Source organism: Plutella xylostella, chromosome 26, assembly GCF_932276165.1.
Source record: "Plutella xylostella chromosome 26, ilPluXylo3.1, whole genome shotgun sequence".
Taxonomy (NCBI): domain Eukaryota; kingdom Metazoa; phylum Arthropoda; class Insecta; order Lepidoptera; family Plutellidae; genus Plutella; species Plutella xylostella.
In genome coordinates, this window is record NC_064006.1 from 5850774 (window position 1) to 5875316 (window position 24543).

At 43.1% G+C, this 24543-nt stretch overlaps 2 protein-coding genes and 1 long non-coding RNA gene across 3 annotated transcripts; 2 read left to right on the forward strand and 1 right to left on the reverse strand.

Annotated features, from left to right (window-relative positions):
* The first annotated feature begins 7864 nt into the window (after positions 1 to 7864).
* On the forward strand, positions 7865 to 10588 carry LOC125490672. Its single transcript, XM_048630600.1, has 2 exons — positions 7865 to 8559; positions 9798 to 10588. The coding sequence occupies exons 1-2, from the start codon at positions 8272 to 8274 to the stop codon at positions 10581 to 10583; spliced, it is 1074 nt and encodes a 357-aa protein (XP_048486557.1). The 5' UTR covers positions 7865 to 8271; the 3' UTR covers positions 10584 to 10588.
* A 2739-nt stretch (positions 10589 to 13327) lies between these two features.
* Positions 13328 to 14531, reverse strand: LOC119693597. Its single transcript, XR_007267826.1, has 3 exons — positions 14493 to 14531; positions 14258 to 14364; positions 13328 to 13869 (listed from the first exon to the last, which is right to left on the reverse strand). It is a non-coding gene; the product is annotated as an uncharacterized LOC119693597 (long non-coding RNA).
* A 3671-nt stretch (positions 14532 to 18202) lies between these two features.
* On the forward strand, positions 18203 to 20378 carry LOC125490642. Its single transcript, XM_048630488.1, has 2 exons — positions 18203 to 19936; positions 20328 to 20378. Exons 1-2 carry the CDS (start codon positions 18203 to 18205, stop codon positions 20349 to 20351), a joined length of 1758 nt encoding a protein of 585 aa, XP_048486445.1. The 3' UTR covers positions 20352 to 20378.
* Positions 20379 to 24543: the final 4165 nt, after the last annotated feature.

Sequence of the window (24543 nt, forward strand, 5' to 3'; positions counted from 1 at the left end):
TATACGATAACAGTAGTTGCCAAGTCCTCAGAGGCAAAATGACTGGAGCGTATATGGCGGCTTATAGCGAGGAATGCGGATTCGTGCCCTGGGAACGCAATATCCCGAAACTCACTCTCCCACACAACAACCAAATGGTGGTCGTAGCTCAGTGTACCAGGATTATGCTAGAGGTCAAAATCCTAGCAAAAGCGGAAACCATTAACGCTACCTGGAATAGCTGGACGATGCCCACCATCGCTTGGGTGAACGGGGTACCTGGATGTGGGAAGACAACCTGGGTGGTAAATAACTTCGATGTGAGCAAAGACACCATTATCACCACGACAACTGAGGCGGCCGTCGATATACGAAACAGGCTAGCGCATAGGATCGGGGACATGGTTAGAACTAGGGTACGTACGATGGCATCAGTCCTAGTAAACGGCTTTAGAGAACATGTCGGATGCCAACGCCTGATAATTGACGAGGCCCTGACGAACCATTTCGGGGCAATCGTAATTGCCGCCCGCCTGTCCCGTGCCAGTGATATTGCTCTAATCGGAGACATCAACCAGCTACCGTACATAGACAGAGAGAACCTATTCGAACTAAGGTACAGTCGCCCAACACTGGTAGCAAACATCACCCAGGAGCTGTTGTGCTCATACAGAAACCCCATGGATGTTGCATACGCCCTAAGAGAAGTATACTCAGGCATATACGCAGCCACAGCGCGTATCCAATCTCTGCAGCTGAAAAGGTTTACAGACGCAGCAATTCCAAAATCCCAAACCAACACTCTATTCCTGACGCATACACAGGAAGAAAAAGAGACCCTGACCAGCCAAGGGTTTGGAGAAGGAACGGGATCACGCGTCTTAACCATACACGATGCACAGGGATTGACGTACGAATCCGTCATTATCATAAAAACAAAAGATAAAATAAAGTTGCACGATAGCATACCTCACGCAGTAGTGGCGCTGTCGAGGCACACCTCCGCCTGCACCTACTATGCAGATGACACCGAGGACGCTATCGGCAACCTCGCTAAAACGGCAATAACAGCACCGAAGAAACGGATCCTCGAATACAACCTAAAGATGGCAATAAAAAATCGGGACAAAGAGGTCGTTGCCCAGCAATCAAGGCTTTTGGCAACGCAAAATGGAGCGGAATAGGAGAATTTTGATTTTAATTTTATATTGACGGCCAAACAGTATTGCATGTATTTTATAGTTTTGTTATGTATAGTATATAGCATGTATTGTATAGTTTTGATATGTAGGTATTGTATAGTATAATCATGAATTAATATTATCTGTATAAGAACTAACCAATAAAATGGACAACATTTCATTTTCTTTACCCTATATTTTTATTAGCTATTCGGAAAGTTTATAGAAAATTAGTGGACCCGTATTTTTTTATTTTGTATATACATTAATTTTTGCATGTTATTTTTAACTTTAAAGTTAATTATTTTAAAACCAGAAATGAAGTCACATATTAGGCTCAATTTTTATTTTTGTCTATTGCCTGAGTCTCGAAAAAAAACATAAATGACACTGACAAGTGACATTTAAACTTTGTTTACATGCCAACCAACAAATGGGTCATTTTCAAATGACACTGATATTTCTGATGATGGAAAGTAGGTACTTATCATGTAAAAAAATAAGCAGAAGCATTTTTTCAGCTGTGTAGGCGGTGGCATGCTCTGGGACATATTGTATAGAGGTCATCTGTTAATAATAAATAAAAAAATGGTCAGAAAGTGTCAGAACAGAATCAATGAGAATGGCCCAAATAAACAACAACGTCACGATAAAACGTCAAATTCAATCAAAAAGGAAAGTGACAGTTACTTTGTTTTTAAATCTATAGGCTTTGATCATCAAAATGCATCGCACCTGATGCATGACGTCATCAGCACTTTTTTACTATTTTATGATTTTCTCGAAAATGATACATCCAAAAAATACAAAAACATTTTTTTTGTGTCCTTTAGAGCTAAATCTCGAAATGGTTTTCGATTTATAGCAGCTTTAGTTTTTTGAAATGTTGTCCATTAAGATAGTTTTAAGAACACTGTCACACATTAACACCAGGCAAAACAACAGCGATGACAAAAGGAGTGTGTGGCCACTGACAGGCGTCTGTTAAGTTCTCTGAAGACAGCTGACACTGGCCCTACCCTTCAAATGTTTGTTGCCATTATAATTGTAAGTGTGACTGTGTGAAACAAAGAAAAAAAAAAAGAAAAAAAAAAAAAAAAAAAAACAAGAAATGCACAACTGGGGGTTTTTAGTCGGTGAAAGGCCGACACTACCTGGGTCCCCTTCCCAGGTGTCTGTGTAGATTTTCCTCCAGGAGTGCAAAAAAAAAAAAAAATTATTAATAATATATAGGTATATATATATATATATATATATATATAAAAGATAAAATATATATATTATAAGCTTCCACATTGAGTAGTGAGTAGTTAAAAGATGAAGATAAAAAACAACCAAACTCTCACAATATATTGATCTCTCAAAAAGGCACGGACATAAAGTCTGTGGAGTGATAATAAAATCTTTAAAAAAAAAAAAAACCAGTGATTTTCCACTTTTTATTTTTATTTCTCAGTTCAGTATACATATACCTACATACTTACTTTAGTTGGTTGATTCCGTACTGCCTAACACGGGTCGTGTAGAAAGGGTTTGTCACTGACAAAAATGATAAGTAGGTAGTAGCGGACACAAAAACCTCACAAAGTGGATATAGTATATTAAATGAATCTATTATTAATTGTATATTATACAACAGGTTCAATGAAAGCGTTAGTATAAAGTTATAAAGGTAACAAAAGCTTTGAAAACGAAACCGATTAAAAAATAAACGGTTCACAACTTTATGGAAAAGCATTTTTTTCTTGCGTGTTTTAAAAAAAAACAAAAAAAAACACACACTCACGCCTTGTACTAATGTACTCCCTTGCGGGGTAGGCAGAGGTGCATTGCTGCACCCACTTTTCGCCAGAGTGTTATGTTAGTCCCAATGTAATAGGGGGCGGGCCTATTGCCATTTTACGGGCACATCCAAGACCTGGGAACATATATCTGTGTTTAAACAAATATCTGCCCCAGCCGGGAATCGAACCCGGGACCTTCGGCTCAGTAGTCAATACCAGTATTTCAAGCCTCAGTCACAACCATCACAGCACCACCACAAGCAACTCCTAAAGAAACAGCAACACATCAGCTGTTGGATTGTGGAGAAAAAGGAGAAGCTAGACTAAGACTCCGAAGCGTGGCTCTGTTCATGGACGGAAGCAGTGAAAGACTTGGCATCAGCTTCTGTATCTCAGGGGCGCGAAAGAGCGTGGCCATATCACCCGGCCTAGCCTCTCTCCTAAATGGGAGCACATCGAAGGCTACCATGAAGCGTAAAGCCTACGACGCATTGCCAGTAACCCTAGTGGGAAATCAGCCCTGCAGACTAGTGCGATGGCGTAACAAGACCATCGCACTATTCGAGTGGGCCGACGACACCCCGTTCGTTCAGGCATGCTCATGGCTCAGTAAGCTTGGAGAGATAGCGCTAGACAGTAACGTCCCCAGGATAATAAGCGTAGACGCAATGGTGATCGAGTATAGGAAAGGTGTACGGAACGACTGAAGACGTTATAGTTTATAGTTAGTCTTCTTTGTAAATAGTTCATAGAAATAACCAGATAGAGTAATTCGCCCGATCACACACGCGAAGGTTCTGGAACATTCCATAGTTTTCGTGAAGTTACCATAATGTTCTAGACTACTAAGTATAGAATAAATAGTTCGACAATAGTCCAGAAGGTTCTAGAACAATGGCCACGGAAGGTTCCATAACGTCCGCGAACCTTCTAGTCGCTAAGTTACATAGGTACTTATAGTTGTTTGTTGTATTGTTTACGTTTGTACCTACTTTGGTAATAATAATAATAAATAGTGTGACCTCGGGTATCTCTGGAACTTACGGGAAGATCGCTCGCCGGCCTATATAAAGAGACGTGTGCGGCGAGTAAACTAGTCAGTCTAACAGTAACAGCGAAACAGTAAACAACATACAGTCCACTAGTAACAGCCTACAGTGAAGATCTCCAGAGACACTCGAAACCAACAGTTAACAGTATTACCGGTGTTTTCTTTGGAAGACTCTACAGGCTAACAGCTACCTCAACAGTGGCATTTCCTCATCTTCTTCAAGAACCAACAGGTGCACCGCCACTTCCTTCGAACCGTACAGTAATAGTACCGAAACGGTCGAGGTGATCAGCACATTTGGTCCTTCGAGCCGGATAGTAATAGTTTCCAAACGGTCGAAGTGATCCGCACATTTGGTCCATCGGAGCCGGATTGAAGACACAGGAATGCCTGTAACGAGGTCCACGACAGGGAGGCTACAGCGCGGCGGCCTAGAACAGAAGCCCACAGAAAAATCGTCGGCCGCCGGCGCCACCGCCTCCACCGCCATCGCTACAGACTCCGACATGAACACGCCGTCAACCACCGTGACAGCATCGACATCGACGGGTGTGTCCGCCGGAGTATCGCCGCTGCCCTCGTCTGCCGCGAGGGTGGATAGCGTCTCGCCCTCCATAACAGGGGGGCACCGCTCCCTGTGTTCGGGGGAGTAACGCCGCCGCCGCCCTCCACTGCCGCGAGGGTGGTAACAGCTGCTGCCGGAACGCCCTTCCCACCGTCATGCATCCGGGCTACTCCGCCAGCGTCTACAGCAAGATCGAAGGCCAAGTCATTGAAGGCACGCCGCATCGCCGAAGCGAAAGAAGAAGTAGCACGTCATCGAGTTGAAATCGCTCGTCGTGAAGCTGAAATCGCCCGCCGTGAAGCTGAACTCGCCGCCGCCCGGCTCGCAGTTATTGAAGCTGAATCCGACACCGAAGACGACGACGGCAGCATCAGCTCAGAGATGGAGAGTACTCTTGAGGACCCTGCCTCCACTGCCGTCCCTGTCGCTCAGCCGCGAGCAGGAGACTCTGTGAGCCTCACGGCCCTCGCCGAGGCCATCGCTCTGGCTGCAAGAGCCGGGGCGCCGCCGCCAATACCGCCTCCACGTCACATCAGCGAGCTACCGTACTTCAGTGGCGCACCGCACGAGTGGCTACAGTTCAAGACCGCCTACTACGAGTCTGCTGCATCACTCGCGCCCTGCGATAATATGGGGCGCCTACGACGATGCCTCAAAGGACGAGCGAAGGAAGCTGTCAGCCGCCTGCTCATCACCAGCACGACGCCCGAGAACGTGATGAAGTCACTTGAATTGTGCTTCGGGCGCCCGGACAGCATTGCGCTTGCCGAGTTAGAACGTCTGCGGGCACTACGCCGGCCTGCGGACAATGCTACAGAGTTCTGCTTCTTTGCCAATGAAGTAAGCAACATCGTGACGGTACTGCAAGAGCTGCACCGCGACCGCTACCTCAACAATCCTGAGATCACGCAGCTCACAGTCGAGAAGCTCACCTCCGCTCACAAGCTTCGCTGGTACGACTTCTCCGTCGCACAGTCACCTGAGGAACCAGACCTGCTGAAGCTCAGCCGATTCCTCACTCGGGAAGCTTCCATCTGCATGCCGCACGCACACGAGAAGACGATTGCCTACGAATCTAAGAAACAGCAGCCGCCGCACCGCGCAGAATGGGCATACGCAACAACAGAACAGAAACCTACGTGTCCAGTGTGCTACAACAGGGGCCACAACAGCCCAACAGAATGCCGCAAGTTCGTCGAGAGTGACGTCGACTCACGCTGGCACCTAGCGAAGCAGAGAAGGCTCTGTTTTAGCTGTCTACGCTACCGCAGCAAGACGCACCGATGCAGAAAGAGGAAATGTGACGTCGACGGCTGCGAGAGGTTACATAACCGACTGCTACACTTCGTGCGAGCCGACAAGCCCGAAGCCATGAAAACAGACGCAGTCGCCTCTACGTGGACACCAATGCGAACGAAAGCGTATCGCAAAATAGTAAAGGTCCAAGTCTCTGGACCGGCGGGAGTGGTCGACACATGCGCGCTCCTAGACGACGGATCAACAGTAACGCTCATCGACAGCGAAATCGCACAGAAGATCGGAGCCAGGGGGCCCATAGACCCTCTCAACATACAAGGTGTCTCCGACACAAGCGTCGACGAGTCCGCATCGCGTCGCGTCTCACTCACTCTCACGGGTGCGAGCGAGACGCACACAGTCAACGCACGCACAGTACAGAAGCTGCACCTTGCCGCACAGCGTGTCACCGAGCAAGACCTCGCCGGCTGCTCTCACCTGGAAGACATCCAGCACGAGCTGAAGCACACAGATATGAAGCCAGGCCTGCTCATCGGGCAAGACAACTGGCACCTGCTGATGGCGGCGGAAGTGCGAGCGGGACAGCGACACCAACCAGTGGCTTCACGCACGCCACTGGGCTGGGTGTTACACGGTGCACACACACGCACACTGGGACAGCGTGTGCACTATGTGAACAACATCGTCAACATCAAAGACAGCATGGACGAGACGCCGAAGAGACACTTCGCGCTCGAGTCATTGACGATCATAACAAAGAAACGGAAGTCCGACACTGAACAACAAAGACTCCAGGACCCTACAGCCTGGCACGGCGGTCAACGTCGGCAACGTGGCAGACGGCAACCTACCACGCAACACGTGGCCGAAAGACGTGGTCACGGCTGCCTACCTCGGAGAAGACCTCGTACGAGCAGTCGTTCAGACCAACAGAAGGACCCTCAGAAGACCGCCCAAGAAGCTGGTGATCATGTCTACAGCATCAGTCGTTCCGACCGAAGATTTCAACGCCCTGCAGGCGATGACCGGCGGGAGAGATGTACGGAACGACTGAAGACGTTATAGTTTATAGTTAGTCTTCTTTGTAAATAGTTCATAGAAATAACCAGATAGAGTAATTCGCCCGATCACACACGCGAAGGTTCTGGAACATTCCATAGTTTTCGTGAAGTTACCATAATGTTCTAGACTACTAAGTATAGAATAAATAGTTCGACAATAGTCCAGAAGGTTCTAGAACAATGGCCACGGAAGGTTCCATAACGTCCGCGAACCTTCTAGTCGCTAAGTTACATAGGTACTTATAGTTGTTTGTTGTATTGTTTACGTTTGTACCTACTTTGGTAATAATAATAATAAATAGTGTGACCTCGGGTATCTCTGGAACTTACGGGAAGATCGCTCGCCGGCCTATATAAAGAGACGTGTGCGGCGAGTAAACTAGTCAGTCTAACAGTAACAGCGAAACAGTAAACAACATACAGTCCACTAGTAACAGCCTACAGTGAAGATCTCCAGAGACACTCGAAACCAACAGTTAACAGTATTACCGGTGTTTTCTTTGGAAGACTCTACAGGCTAACAGCTACCTCAACAGTGGCATTTCCTCATCTTCTTCAAGAACCAACAGGTGCACCGCCACTTCCTTCGAACCGTACAGTAATAGTACCGAAACGGTCGAGGTGATCAGCACATTTGGTCCTTCGAGCCGGATAGTAATAGTTTCCAAACGGTCGAAGTGATCCGCACAAAAGGCGAAATTGTTGACCAGCTGGGTTGCCTAAAAGCCTCAAAACATCATGAAATAGTGGTGTACGAGGACAGAGGCGAAGATCTAAGCTTTCTCAAAGGTCATATACTTGCGAGGGGCATTGACAACTGCCACCAACAAGCCGAATACTTGGTCACCGGATCTGAACGCCTACAGGAGAGGATGACCGCTGGGGCTGTCGCCGCTTCAGAACAACGGAACATGGAAAGGAGGATGCACAATTTAACATCGCAAGGGCGTGTCCAAGGGTTCCTCCAGGCTTTTAAGTGACGTCACTGACGTGTTCGCGATAAGGTGCTCGCTTGTTTAGATCGAGTCATAAAAATCAAAACAACGTTATCAAGTCATAAAAAGTTTAATAAACAAATAATCAAGTGACAATTGTTTACATCAAGTGTTATCTTAGTGCATAGTGGCGTATTACTAGGATATCTTTGCAAAAGTGATCAGTGAATATATCATTACTATCATTTTTTGTGGGTGTATACCGAAAACGAAAGTTGTTCTAACAGTTTGTGTACCCTGCATGCGCAATTAGTAAAATAATCACAAATAGTTGTCAGTGCCATCTGGGTTTCGTCAGAAAACGCAATTACAGTGCCGTCTAGCGCAATACACTTATTAAGTGTAGCTGGGTCTGTCTGTTTGCCGTGCGCGCATATCATAAAAATTGTACCTACGCAATGACTAAATGCGGAGGCTGCAGCAAACACATCCCGCGGGGCGATGTGACTAAATGCGCGAAATGCTCCAAATGCGCTACTGTCTATCACCCGTACTGCCTAAAGGGGGGTGATCAAGATGCGCGCCCTGACACCTGGCTGTGCCCTGCGTGCGCCCCGGCGCCGGCAGCCGCGGAGACCATCCCCGCCTCCCCTCTCACACGGGCAGTGGCGAGCAGCCCGGAGGTGCCCGAGCTGGTCGTGGCTGAGGACCGGCTCAACTCCACGGCGAACGACACCACCGAGGAGTTTTTAGAGTATAAAGAGGTGGCTACGGGGTTGATGGTAAATGAAGAATGCAGGATTTCTTGAGGCCAAACTATTTACTGAGATTATACACATAGTAACCAATTACATTTTCAGTGTGTGAGCTAAGTGACGGGCGCGAGACGACTAGCGTCTGCGCATTGTTCGCTACTGGAAGTTACTAGAAAGCTTACATTGCAAAACGTGACTATAACATGTGTCGCTACATCACTTCCCCCGTTTTTCAAAATTTTTGTCAAAAAATTTTCAAGACTACTACATAGGTAATACGTAAGTTACAAAAGCCTCTCTTACGGAGCTTTAAACTTGAAACAAACAATACCAAAGAAAATAGAAATTACAAAATTAACAAAACAAACTTATAGATCACACAATAAACCACTTGGTAAAACTACGTAGCACTATGTTCACTCGCGACGCGCTTATCACATTCCGCTGACCGTGCAAGATGAACGCGGCTACCTCGGTTCTGCGAATCCGACCTCGTGTGTGATTGAACCATGTGAATTTCGAATCTAAAAATAGCTTCTCTCGTAGCACCTCTCATCCATCCTGGCGGGAACTTCCATGAGGACCCTCGAGTGAGCCTCCACGTGGGTGACCAGTCCACTATGCTCCATCTCGGCAGCCTCGCAGCGAGGAAAACAGCCCAAAACTCGCTAACTTCAGAAGCGCCGATTACCGCCCGTTGACCTGCCGTCGTGAACGCGCAATCGTACCTTCTATGTGTTCCGCTCGTCCAGGTGCTGACTTGAGATGCTTCGATACGCTAATTTCTTCTTTGTTGCGTAACCAAAATGTGCGAAGGGGTGATGTAGGTATACTTCCAGTAGATAATGTTCCAATTTCTTGTTATGTTGTCGCCTGTTACCCCATGGCCTTGCTGGGGGAGCCGTCTCGTCCACGCCGTTGTTCCATGCTGCGCCGCGTCATCGCCGTGCTGACTCCATAATTTCTTCCGAAGGTTGCGTGTTCAGATTGTCGGAGGTCACCAGTTTAGAGTATAAAGAGGTGGCTACGGGGTTGATGGTAAATGAAGAATGCAGGATTTCTTGAGGCCAAACTATTTACTGAGATTATACACATAGTAACCAATTACATTTTCAGTGTGTGAGCTAAGTGACGGGCGCGAGACGACTAGCGTCTGCGCATTGTTCGCTACTGGAAGTTACTAGAAAGCTTACATTGCAAAACGTGACTATAACATGTGTCGCTACAAGTTCAAGGTGGAACTCGGGCTCGAGATGCGGCTCTTCCGCCAGGAGCTGACAGCGGTCCGACAGGAGATCCAGATGTTCCGCAGTGAAATGATGGAGATGAAAAACTCCTTCACTGCAACAGATCAGCGTCTCAACACACTGGACTCGCGAGTGGACTTGCTGGAGCAGCGGCTTACGGAGGGGACGGGCTCGCGGCTCGAGGCAGTCATAGCAGAATTGCGACTGGAGCTCAATGAGAAAGACCAGGAGCTGCTTGAGAACGACGTGGAGGTGACAAATCTTCCGGAGGAGAACGGAGAAAACCCCATGCACCTGATACTATCAGTGGCATCAAAGCTCGGGGTTAACCTGCACGAGTCAGACGTGGTGAGCGCGGAGCGTGTTGGTGCGAGGAACAGGTGGAGCCGGGCGCCGGGCGACAGCGGGGAGGGCGCGGGCGCGGGGGCGGGCCGGCCGCGGCCGCTAGTGGTGCGGCTCACGCGACGCGCGGTCAAGGACGAGCTGATGACTGCCGCGCGCGTCCGCCGCGGGGCCACTTCAGCCGACCTCGGGCAGTCCTCCGCGCCGCGTCCCATCTATGTTAACGAACGCCTGACGAAAACCAACCGCCAGCTATTCTACCAGGTTCGGGAAGCTGGCCGTAGGCAGTCGTGGCGATTTCTCTGGACCAAAAAAGGCCGCATCTACGCACGCCAGGGCCAGGACACTCCGCGACACTGGATACGCACTGTTCATGACATTGCTCGTGTGTTTGGTGTCGCTCCGACGACTGCCTCGAACGTTTAATTACAGCAAAATACCTTGTCATTACACTATCGGCCTTCCTACCTATACTTATAAGATGCCTTATTGTTGTATTCCATTACAGACTCAAATTGTTTACATTATGTGCGTAGCTAGTACATTTTCTTGTTTTGTACATAAAATTGAACCGTTATCTCTTAACTATAGGAGCCTCGTTATGTCTGAGAGAGTTTTATGTTGGTCTTATTATTTCGGTTATGTTTGTAGCTATGGGCGTCATCGATACCTGTTATATCATCATGTTTCAAGTACTAATCTAAGAGTTACCTCCGTGTCTATTGTGTGTTGTTGCCCGGGACCGACCGCGGCGGCGGCAAGCTGTTGTTTAATGATAGCCGAACGTATTGTACGACCCGTGAAATATATATTATACACCCTTATACATACTTACACATGCCTATATATACACATAAATATACACATTCCCAAATGCATATTTTTTTTCCAACATCTATATCATATCTGAATCGCTTACCTATAAAATACATGTAAATAAAAATGAAAAAACATAAGTTATTTACAGTTGGTATTTTTAACGCGGGATCCCTGTCAACCGGTCATGATGAATTTATAGCAACTATGCAACGATATGGAGCGGATATAATAGCGATCAACGAGACATGGCTTAAGGAGGGCACGACAGACTGTGCCCCGGTAGTGCCCGGGTACAAGCTGCGTCACGTGCCGCGCCCGCCCGCCCTGCGCGCCCGCGGCGGCGGCGTGGGCTTCTACATCAAGGACGGCATCACCGCGCGCACGAGGAAGCACCCTGTGTCGCCCTCGGTGGAGCAGATGTGGGTTAGCTGCACTGTCAACTCCATCAAGTTACTCATCGGAACCGCGTACAGGCCAGAATGGTTAGATATTAACACGTTTTTCGATTCTCTAACGGATTCGATCACCTCTTTTTCTGGCTATGATCAATTGTTACTGATGGGAGACTTCAACATAGACTTGTTGACCAATAATAACAAGAGTACCTTATTCAGGGATTTCCTACGTAGCGTTGGTTTAACACAAACAGTACAGGAACCTACCCACTTTGCCAACGACAGCAGCGAGACACTAATAGACATAGTTTGCTCAGATACTGAAATTAGCCATACTAAAGTTGACTATATTCCTACACTAGGTAGGCATGCATTTGTTACAGCAATATTAAATATTAAAAAACCCAAAATCATACCTAAATTTATGACCATTCGACCTCTAGGCAACATACTTTGGGACTTCTTCAATAATGATTTAAATAATCTCGATTGGGAAAGTATCATGCAAATTAACGACCTAAATGCAATGATAGATAATTTCAATAACATGGTTCACCAATTGTTTAATCTTCACGCGCCAGAAAAGCAGATATGTATCAGAGATCCCGGCTACCCGTGGATAACTGACAACATAAAATATATGATGTACTTGCGAAACGCAGCATTCAAAAAATATAAAATAACCAAGTCAGAGAGTAATAAAACCTACTACCTTGAATTAAAAAACTAGTAAACTCGTCCTTAAATCAAGAAAAACGCGCCTATTTTGAATATTTTATAAATAACAATAACAAAAACTCAGTCTCACTCTGGAAGAATCTAAAAAAAACCGTACTCAGAAATCATAAACAAACTGACCTGCCACCGCAATTTAATGACCCTGAGGCGATAAATAAGCACTTTTTAGATTTACCTACTAAGGAGGAATTAAATTTTTCTGACTTGGCTAATTTCGAAACCAACAGATATGGTCAATCTAAATTTCAGCTTCATTCTGTAGATAGTAAAACCGTACATAAATGCATTAATCACTTAAAATCTAACGCACAAGGTATCGACTGTATTTCTCTTGACATGATCTGCCTCACCCTTCCGCGCACGCTGAATGTTATTACCTACATTATAAACTATTCTTTGACAAACTATACATTCCCGGAACTTTGGAAAACTGCTATAATTAAACCTATACCTAAGACATCGTGTCCATCTACGGTAAATGAACTGAGACCAATTAGCTTACTCGTATGCCTGTCAAAAATACTAGAAAAAGTCGTAAGGGACCAGATGAGCAAATACATTGAATGCAATAATATTCTCCCCACTGTCCAATCGGGGTTTAGGAAATTTCGCAGCACGTCAACGGCTCTCCTTGACGTAGTTGACAATATACTATGCTCCCAGGACAAAGGCCAGGGCACTATCCTCACACTTTTAGACTTCTCACGTGCCTTCGATACCATTAGTGTCCCTCGCCTCCTAGCTAAACTGACCTACTATGGATTTGAAGCCGATACAGTGAGATGGTTCTACAGTTATCTTAATCAACGATCTCAGATTGTAAAGCTCACTAATATCAATGGTGAAACGCAAATCTCATCACCTAGTCCAGTGACGAGAGGAGTCCCGCAAGGATCAATCCTTGGTCCCCTTTTATTTATCTTGTACGCTAGTGACATAGTAGACTGCATTAAAAATTGTAAATATCACATCTACGCTGACGACCTGCAAATTTACCTTTCATGCGTCCCAGATGGCACTGAAGAAACAGTAAGACTAATAAATGAGGACCTAAACCAAATAGTGGCTTGGTCTAAAATTAATTCTCTCCTACTGAACCCGATTAAGTCGAAATTTCTTATAATAGGCACAAAACAACAGGTACACAAAATAAAATCCCATAACCCAGATATTAAGGTGGCCGGAGAATCTATTCAATTAGTAAGCGAGGCTAAAATCTCGGCATCAATTTCGACTCTAACCTACGCTTTGAGAAACACATTTTAAATTTAGTATCAAGCTGTTTTTATAGATTAAAAGTTCTTTATCGTATAAGACCATACATAAAACTTGAAGTTCGTGAACAATTATGTGAAAGTTTAGTTCTATCTAAACTAAACTATGCAGACACCGTTTACGGCCCCTGTCTCTATGGCAAAACGCAACGTCTCCTTCAGCGTGTTCAAAATGCTTGCGCACGGTACTGCCACAATATCCCTGCACGATGTCACGTGACACCTTACATAAATAAGTCGAATATTTTAAAATTAGCAAGCCGTCGGCATCTCCACTTTGCTTGCCTCCTATATGGTATCATACAAAAAAGGGTGCCTGAATATTTGTATAACAAGTTACGGTGGTCACGTGACTTCAACTCTCACCGCACCAGGGCGTCCTCGTACTTGCTCCTGACTCCACAGCACAAGTCTGCAGCATTCATGGGCTCGTTCTCCTTCAACTCCACTCATTGTTGGAATAGGTTAGATCCAAGTCTGCGCGACCTGAAAACCGTGCAATCATTTAAGACTAAGCTCAAAAAATCATTGCTAGCAAAACAAAAGTCTGATTGATAACGGTCGTCCGAGTTTCTCATGTCATATACCTACAAATAATTTCATTTTCAAATATCAATATTTATTATTATTATTTTTTAATTATTATTTTTTTTTTTGTTAATCATAGTTGTTTTTATGTCTCCTGGTACACGCCATGTTGTTTAGTTTTATTATATATCATACAGTAGGTACTTATGTATATTATACACTCGCACTAGGCCACCGTGGTGGACTAAGCCTAAACCCTTCCTTCATTGGAAGGAGAACCGTGCCCCAGCAATGGGGAAGTGATAGGTTGTGATGATATACAGTTAAAGTAGGTGTATCTACTTACAACAGTGTTATTCGCGACGTGCAGACAGAATTTTCAAACAACATCCCTCCATGTTTGTGTAATTACCTACTACATAGTAGTGGTTCGTTATGTTCGCAGCATACATTCTGGAATAAATGTACACAAGGTCAAAAAAGAATAAAACCACCGTGTCTAAATAAATTCCATGAAGGTATAAATATTTAAATAACATATTAACATGTAAGTATTTATTATGAAATATATGACTACTTACCTCATACACATAACTTCTTATTACTTATAATTTATTAAAATTACAGCGTATTTCATACTTTATTCAATCTGTAATTTAGCACGTAGTAGTGAGTGTGCAGCGCGGCAGCGTCGCGTGATCTGTACCTGAAAGCCGCGTGCCCGGGGACTGGGAACTGAAATCACGAACCGGTTTGAACTGGAATGTACCTGCAAACCTCGGGTTCACAATGGCAGCTGTGGTGTACGCTCACTATCAGAACATGCATAGGTACACACACATATAATAAATATACTTAATGTATTTATTAGGTCAGTGGCATCACAGGGGAAGCGGCTGAAAATCAGCGCGGTAGTAGGTATAAACCCCTATCACCGCATAAGCTGAGCCGCCGTCCGTTTCGGTGCTTGGCAACACACACCTAAGTTTTGTTTTTGTTTCCTTTATAGCTGTACAGTCCAACTGAAAAGTCTTTATCATTGTAATTAAAAGTTAGGATCCACTTCCGTTTTCAGGACCTTGTACTGTACCTACCTTGTATTTATTTTTATTTTTTGTGTACTTTTAACTTTTTTTTTTGTTTGTATTTGGTGTGTGTTTGCAGTGCACTGAATAAACGTTTTCTTTCTTTCTTTCTTCTTTCTAAAGCAGCTGCCTCAAGCCTTATAGGAAAACCACAGAGGACACCCGAGAGGCGCCAAATCTCCAGAGAACCTAAAACTGGAATAAGGCTTGCCCAGAGGAAAATTACTCGAGCGGATATGGGCCAGGTGGTCCCACCGAAGCTGAAAACAGCTACCACCTCAAACGACCATCTAGAGAATGCCGCCATCGAATTTATGGCAATTACAACCGCCACAAAGCAGGTAAATCTCTTGTCCTGCAAAACGATCATGCAGACCTACAGGCAAGAGAACGAAAGCCGGCTAAAAGTTTTACTCGAGGAGGCCGAAGCCTGCATATACGATAACAGTAGTTGCCAAGTCCTCAGAGGCAAAATGACTGGAGCGTATATGGCGGCTTATAGCGAGGAATGCGGATTCGTGCCCTGGGAACGCAACATCCCGAAACTCACTCTCCCACACAACAACCAAATGGTGGTCGTAGCTCAGTGTACCAGGATTATGCTAGAGGTCAAAATCCTAGCAAAAGCGGAAACCATTAACGCTACCTGGAATAGCTGGACGATGCCCACCATCGCTTGGGTGAACGGGGTACCTGGATGTGGGAAGACAACCTGGGTGGTAAATAACTTCGATGTGAGCAAAGACACCATTATCACCACGACAACTGAGGCGGCCGTCGATATACGAAACAGGCTAGCGCATAGGATCGGGGACATGGTTAGAACTAGGGTACGTACGATGGCATCAGTCCTAGTAAACGGCTTTAGAGAACATGTCGGATGCCAACGCCTGATAATTGACGAGGCCCTGATGAACCATTTCGGGGCAATCGTAATTGCCGCCCGCCTGTCCCGTGCCAGTGATATTGCTCTAATCGGAGACATCAACCAGCTACCGTACATAGACAGAGAGAACCTATTCGAACTAAGGTACAGTCGCCCAACACTGGTAGCAAACATCACCCAGGAGCTGTTGTGCTCATACAGAAACCCCATGGATGTTGCATACGCCCTAAGAGAAGTATACTCAGGCATATACGCAGCCACAGCGCGTATCCAATCTCTGCAGCTGAAAAGGTTTACAGACGCAGCAATTCCAAAATCCCAAACCAACACTCTATTCCTGACGCATACACAGGAAGAAAAAGAGACCCTGACCAGCCAAGGGTTTGGAGAAGGAACGGGATCACGCGTCTTAACCATACACGAAGCACAGGGATTGACGTACGAATCCGTCATTATCATAAAAACAAAAGATAAAATAAAGTTGCACGATAGCATACCTCACGCAGTAGTGGCGCTGTCGAGGCACACCTCCGCCTGCACCTACTATGCAGATGACACCGAGGACGCTATCGGCAACCTCGCTAAAACGGCAATAACAGCACCGAAGAAACGGATCCTCGAATACAACCTAAAGATGGCAATAAAAAATCGGGACAAAGAGGTCGTTGCCCAGCAATCAAGGCTTTTGGCAACGCAAAATGGAGCGGAATAGGAGAATTTTGATTTTAATTTTATATTGACGGCCAAACAGTATTGCATGTATTTTATAGTTTTGTTATGTATAGTATATAGCATGTATTGTATAGTTTTGATATGTAGGTATTGTATAGTATAATCATGAATTAATATTATCTGTATAAGAACTAACCAATAAAATTAAGATAGTTTTAAGAACACTGTCACACATTAACACCAGGCAAAACAACAGCGATGACAAAAGGAGTGTGTGGCCACTGACAGGCGTCTGTTAAGTTCTCTGAAGACAGCTGACACTGGCCCTACCCTTCAAATGTTTGTTGCCATTATAATTGTAAGTGTGACTGTGTGAAACAAAGAAAAAAAAAAAGAAAAAAAAAAAGAAAAAAAAAAAAAAAAAAAACAAGAAATGCACAACTGGGGGTTTTTAGTCGGTTAAAGGCCGACACTACCTGGGTCCCCTTCCCAGGTGTCTGTGTAGATTTTCCTCCAGGAGTGCAAAAAAAAAAAAAATTATTAATAATATATAGGTATATATATACATATATGTGGGAGTGAGATAGTATGAGTGAGCGAGTAAGATGATAGGAAATGGTAGATGGCGCCACTGGCGATTAATGATGGGCGATTATGAATGACAGCAACAATCGAATGGTTTGATACCACTAATGTCAATAATCGAATTTGCAAACCACTAACCACTAATTTTCATAATCGAATGGTGAAATGAATGATGAATGATGAATACTTTCCTTCGAATGACACTATTTGAATAAGAGTGATTGAATGATTCAATTTGACACTCAAAAATGAACTTTGTGCTTAAGGCATAGAGTATTATTTAAGATGAAAAGACTGATAATCGAATGAACTGATGATTGAATGATTCAATTTGACACACAAAAATGAACTTTGTGCTTAAGGCATAGAGTATTATTTAAGATGAAAAGACTGATAATCGAATGAACTGATGTTTGAATGATTCAATTTGACACTCAAAAATGAACTTTGTGCTTAAGGCATAGAGTATTATTTAAGATGAAAAGACCGATAATCGAATGAACTGATGTTTGAATGATTCTATTTGACACTCAAAAATGAACTTTGTGCTTAAGGCATAGAGTATTATTTAAGATGAAAAGACTGATAATCGAATATAAAGTAGTCATTTTAATAGGGAGGAATGAGACGACGCTCTACATTATTGTATTTACTTCTCACTCTTTCATAATCGAATGAATGATGAGGTTATTCGAATCATTTGAATGAAGTCTATAATCGAATTATTCGATTATGGTTAGTAATAATCGCGCATCTTTACTGGCGATTCAGATTATAACCTTGTTGTCATGTTGTGTGCACTCGCAAGAGACTCGCTAGTTATTAATTAAAATAAACGTGTAAAACCAGTAATCTGCGTCTAATTTCCCCACAATTTGGGGGCTCGACCGCGATTGATCTAAAGACGAACGATTCCTGAAGATTCAAGACGATTTCACGAAGATTTCAAGACGACAAGACGGAAGACGCACGTGGATACGTGGGTGAAAATTTTCGTAGTTACTGGTTTTCGGTGTGTAAAGACGTACAAATTACGACGCGAGTGAATTAACACAACAAAATCATGCCGAAAGGACGTCGCATGAATGCAAGTGCTTCTTTTGACGAGACTGTGGTGGCTGAAACACGGCCCGTGATGCAGGTTGGATTTGGGGACGACTTAGTTCCTAAGTTCAGTGGCCAAGACAAAATCTACGCTGTCTCGAGGTGGATTCAAGACGTGGAGGACAATGCTGAGATACTGCAGTGGACTCCGTTGCAACAACTTATTGTCGCGAGAAGATCGTTGGTGGGCACCGCGGCGCTATGGCTGAAATCAGAGCGGCCTTTCAAGACGTGGGACGAGATGAAACAAGCGTTAGCCAAAGAATTTCCGGATTCCATAGATCAAAAAACACTACACGAAACCATGGCCAGCCGTAAGAAACATGAAGACGAGAGCTGCCTCGATTACCTTCTCGTCATGAAGGAGTTGGGCAAACGCGGCAGGATGGCGGACTACGTGGCCATAAAATACATCATAGAAGGCATACAAGACGCAGAATGCAATAAGATTATGTTGTATGGGGCGACCACGTACCCCGAACTCAAAGAAAAGTTACGTATATACGAGGTGGTAAAAGAAAAACTTAAGATAGAAGGTGCTACCAGAAGACCTAGGGAACCTATGACGCATACAAGACTGCCCAGACTGCCTGCGCTGAGATGCTACAACTGTGGAGAGAGAAACCATCACTCTAGAGAATGCCCGCATCAACATCTTGGGCTAAAATGTTTTAAGTGTAATGGTTTTGGGCATATCGCGACGAGTTGCAATGTCCAGCCACGCCAGCCAGAGGGGGCGTCGCAATCGGCACAAACTTCAACAAGCGGAATCTACGGCGGCCAATCAGATGCAAGAACTAGCCGTCCAAACTTCCGGGGACAACAGTCATTCCGGCAGGTTGGCAACAATGGCGGCGGAGAGACGCGACAACTTCAAGGTGGACCAAGACGGACGATGTTCGCAGCGGAAAATCAAGATGCGACGACAGAGGGCAGCACCTACGCAAACATGGCGGATACGAGGAGCAATGGCGTGCCGATCGATATGTCAATCGATCACATTGACAGACGTTTGACAACTGACAGCAATGAGGTTATGTTGAACGTAAACAAAGATGTTTCAAACACGACGAAGGAAATATGGTTGAAAAAACCCGAAAAAGACGTGAAGATTATGGAAAATATGGCAAGTGCACTGATCGACACGGGCAGCGAAGTGAATTTAATGTCGGAAACGTTCTACAACACAATCGGATGTCCCAAATGTGATGAAGAAATACTTGCGTTGTCGGGACTTGGACAAATGAAAGTGCATTCTATGGGAAAGTTGACGGTTCCAGTGATTATTGATGGACACGAATATCACAAAGTTTCATTCCATGTCGTTTCTAAAGACTCTATGCCGTATAAGTTAATAATAGGACAAGACTTTTTACAAAATGTGACAATGTTAATGAATGAAGGGAACATAATGTTATTGCCGTCGAGTGAGGATTGGTTGCGCAATATTTCATGTTTTGTTTCAGATAGCATTTATGATATAGGTTGTGAGGCTAGCCCAGCCATCCAACAACAGGTGCAGGGTTTGGTAGAAGGCTACCAACCAATGAAGACGAAGGATGCTCCCATTCAACTGCGTATTATACTGAAGGACGACATACCTGTGGCTCAGCGACCAAGACGGCTGGCCATCAGTGAACAAGAAGAAGTTGAAAGGCAGATTGAACAGTGGCTCAAAGATGGAATAATTCAGGTGAGTTGGTCAGAATATGCTAGTCCATTAGTGTTAACTCGGAAGAAGGATGGTACTACTCGGATTTGTATAGATTACAGATTAATCAACAAGAAGATGGTTAAGGACGAGTACCCATTGCCGATCATTGAGGACCACATTGATCAGTTAGCATCAGCGAAGGTATACAGTACGTTGGACTTAAAAAATGGTTATTTTCATCTACCTGTACATGAGGATTCAGTAAAGTTTACTGCCTTTGTTACACACAATGGTCAGTTTGAGTTCTTGAAAGCACCATTTGGTTTAGCCGTTTGTCCCAAAGTTTTCACAAGATTTATAATGATAATCTATCGTGAGCTGATTGCCAAAAAGATTGTATTAATATTCATCGACGATTTATTAATTCCAGCTCAAACTGAAAGACAGGCCGTAGAGCGGCTGCAAGAAGTACTGCAAGTAGTATCACAGTATGGACTGGAGATGAACTGGAAGAAGTCACAGTTGGTTGTCAAAAGAGTGGAGTATTTAGGCCACATTATTGAGAATGGCCAGGTGAAACCATCGCCAGACAAGACAGAGGCTGTACGAAGATTTCCTGAACCAAAGACGATTAAACAGCTGCAGAGTTTTGTTGGTCTAACATCTTACTTCCGTAAGTTTATCCAAAATTATTCTTTGATTGCAAAACCTCTGACTGATTTAATGAAGAAGGACTGTAACTTTAACTTTAACCAAGAACAGAAAGAGTCATTTGAACAATTGAAGGAGAAGCTTACTAGCACCCCAGTGCTGCAGATTTATGACTCTAAGTTAGAAACAGAGCTGCATACAGATGCATCTAGTGTGGCATATGCTGCTATATTGATGCAAAGGAGCAATGAAGATGGTTGTTTGCATCCTGTGTATTACATGAGCCGAAAGACCACTGACGCTGAAAGTAGATACTCAAGTTATGAACTTGAGGCACTAGCCATCATAGAGGCAATAAAGAAGTTTCGAAAATACTTATTTGGGATTAAATTCAAAATAGTAACTGATTGTAAAGCTTTTCAGATGACGCTCATGAAGAGAGATATGTCTACATCCACAAGAGTGGCCAGATGGATAATGCTCCTTCAGGAGTACAACTTCACGGTGGAGCACAGAAAGGGATCCCAAATGCGACATGCAGATGCGCTGAGCAGAAACCACTATGTAGCAATGATAACATCTGATTTTCAAGAGAAACTGAAGCAAGCCCAACTGAGAGATGTTGCTTTAAAGGCAGTAATGGAGATTTTGAAAGAGAGACCATATGAAGACTATTGGCTTGAAAATGGGCTATTGTTTAAGGGTCCCGAGAAGCATCTGGTGGTACCTAAATGCATGGAGATGGAGCTGATACGTCAAGCTCATGAAAACGGTCATTTTGGCAAGAAGAAAACAATTGAGTTACTGAAAAAAGATTATTATGTCAAGAATTTGGATAGAAAAGTGGAGGAATACATTCAGACTTGCATACCATGCTTGTTGGCTAGCCGGAAGACTGGTAAACAGGAAGGTTTCTTATCACCAATCGATAAGGGTGAGCTGCCACTAGACACATTGCATATCGACCACATCGGACCAATGACAGAGACCAAGAAACAGTATAATTATATTTTAACGATGATTGATGCATTCACCAAGTATACATGGATATTTCCTACGAAGAGCACGACAAGCAAAGAAGCGATAGATAAATTGAAGATTCATCAACAGCTGTTCGGAAACCCAAGACGTCTGGTGACAGATAGAGGCACGGCCTTCACAAGTAAAGACTTTGAAGAATACTGTGAGGAGGAGAAGATACAGCATATCACAATTACCACAGGAATCCCTCGAGGTAACGGTCAAGTGGAGAGGATCCACCGAGTAATTATCTCAGTGTTGACGAAGATGTGTATCCAGCAGCCGGATATTTGGTACAGACATGTAAGTCGCCTACAGCAAGCTTTGAACAGTACTTACCAAAGAAGCGTTGATTCTTCACCATATGAGCTACTGATTGGTACGAAGATGCGATTAAAGGAAGATACCGAAATATTAAATTTAATTCAACAAGAAACAAGAGACATCTTTATGAGTAACCGGGATGAACTGAGAGTTAAAGCTAAAGAACAGATTTTGAAAATTCAACAAGAAAACAAAAAGAACTATGATAAGAAGAGAAAGGAAAGCACACACTATCAGATAGGGGATTTGGTCGCTATAAAGAGGACACAGTTTGGTGTTGGCATGAAGTTGAAACCAAAGTACTTGGGTCCTTATAGAATAACCAAATCGAAAGGTCTCAACAGATATGATGTCGAAAAAGTGGATATGTCCAAGGAAGGACCTAAAAAGACTTCAAGTGCTGCTGATTTCATGAAGAAATGGCCTGGCGGAAATATGGATAATAACACACTGTCTGAGGATGATGGCAACAGCAGTGAAGACTGAACTAGCTAAAGTAATTATTTTTTTTTAACCCATTTTGTATGTTGCAGGTCCTCACGCGATGGTTATGACATTGTGTTCCATTCAAAATAAATAGGCATTGCACTAGTTAGTAAAATTATTTCCGAATAGATTTTCTACTTAAATTTCAGTTACTTACACAATGTGTCAAAATGTTATTTTCATAATACCTATAAGTACAGTTAAACTGTGTTGTTTACTTAAGATTTCATATTGTAAGCTATAAGTTGTCATACTTACCTAATTAAATCTAGAATTAAAAGTATGTACCTACATAAGGTTTTAGTTTAAAAGTTTCTAAATAATGTTGTATTGTTGTTATGTCCGATAAGAGTTTGATACTTACATAGGACTCATACAAATAAATATATACCTAACTATTAAGTTTTGAGTGGTACCTATTTTGTTTTCAGTATGAGATAATGCTGTTTTGTTGTTATATTATAAAGTTTATGATAAAGAGATAAATAAGTAAGATATACATAGATTACATAGGAGATAATACATGTTACCAAGTTGTTCAGTTTTGAGTTTTGATGTGAAATAATGAGATTTTTTTTATGTGTAACTTTAGCACTAAGGTTAGTCTAGGGTCAGACTAAATGCAGGATGGCCGAGTGTGGGAGTGAGATAGTATGAGTGAGCGAGTAAGATGATAGGAAATGGTAGATGGCGCCACTGGCGATTCAGATTATAACCTTGTTGTCATGTTGTGTGCACTCGCAAGAGACTCGCTAGTTATTAATTAAAATAAACGTGTAAAACCAGTAATCTGCGTCTAATTTCCCCACATATATACTACTCAATGTGGAAGCTTATAATATATATATTTTATCTTTTATATATATATATATATATATATATATATATATATATATATATATAAGATAAAATATATATATTATAAGCTTCCACATTGAGTAGTGAGTAGTTAAAAGATGAAGATAAAAAACAACCAAACTCTCACAATATATTGATCTCTCAAAAAGGCACGGACATAAAGTCTGTGGAGTGATAATAAAATCTTTAAAAAAAAAAAAAAAAAACCAATGATTTTCCACTTTTTATTTTTATTTCTCAGTTCAGTATACATATACCTACATACTTACTTTAGTTGGTTGATTCCGTACTGCCTAACACGGGTCGTGTAGAAAGAAAGGGTTTGTCACTGACAAATGATAAGTAGGTAGTAGCGGACACAAAAACCTCACAAAGTGGATATAGTATATTAAATTAATCTATTATTATTGTATATACAACAGGTTCAATGAAGGCGTTAGTATAAAGGTAACAATAGCTTTGAAAACGCATCCGATAAAAAAATAAACGGTTCACAACTTTATGGAAAAGCATTTTTTTCTTGCGTGTATTAAAAAAACGTTTAATAAAGGTTTTTGAAAATGACTCCCTGAGTCACTCCGTTTATGATAAAAACCTGAAGACCTTAATCTATAATATACCAACAATGTGTACTGGCACACTCCGTGTCTCCTGTAACCTATATTTCATCGTTCACAGCTCCTATCCTCCCAGCCCGGACCTACTAGAATGCAATTTACAATGTACACACAGAACTAAACAGCTCATGTTCCAACTATTATTGTATATGTCGCAGGCATCTGGTTTAATCTCCTGTTTGATTGAACCGCTAGCCCGTTCATTGGATGACGCTACTCAGTTGAATGACTAAAGAACAACTCGTCAAGTGGTTGACTGTAACGTCCAACGTCTTGACTGAACGTTATTCAGCGAAGTCGTTAAATGGGATATAGTATAGCAACTTTGTAATGTCTGATTAGGATGAACATGACCAGACAATAGTCAACAAAAAGACTATGTTACAAAGCTCTCATCTCACAAATTAACTAAACAATAACAATAAACGTACCTTGATATTGTTGTTCATAATTATCCAATTTCAGCACATTTTTTTCTTTGAAACTATCCGCCGGCGGTGTAATAATAGGTAAATCCATGTTGTCACACTATTTTAACATAAATAACGCACTTTAAAGCTAATTTATTTGAAAAAAATAACAATACAAGTGCTTTTTGTGTCAGCTGTTCGCTGTTAGACGCCATATTTGTTTTATTCACCACCTGACTGATTTTAAGTCCGCTAACTAGTTGGACGTTTTGTGACGCTT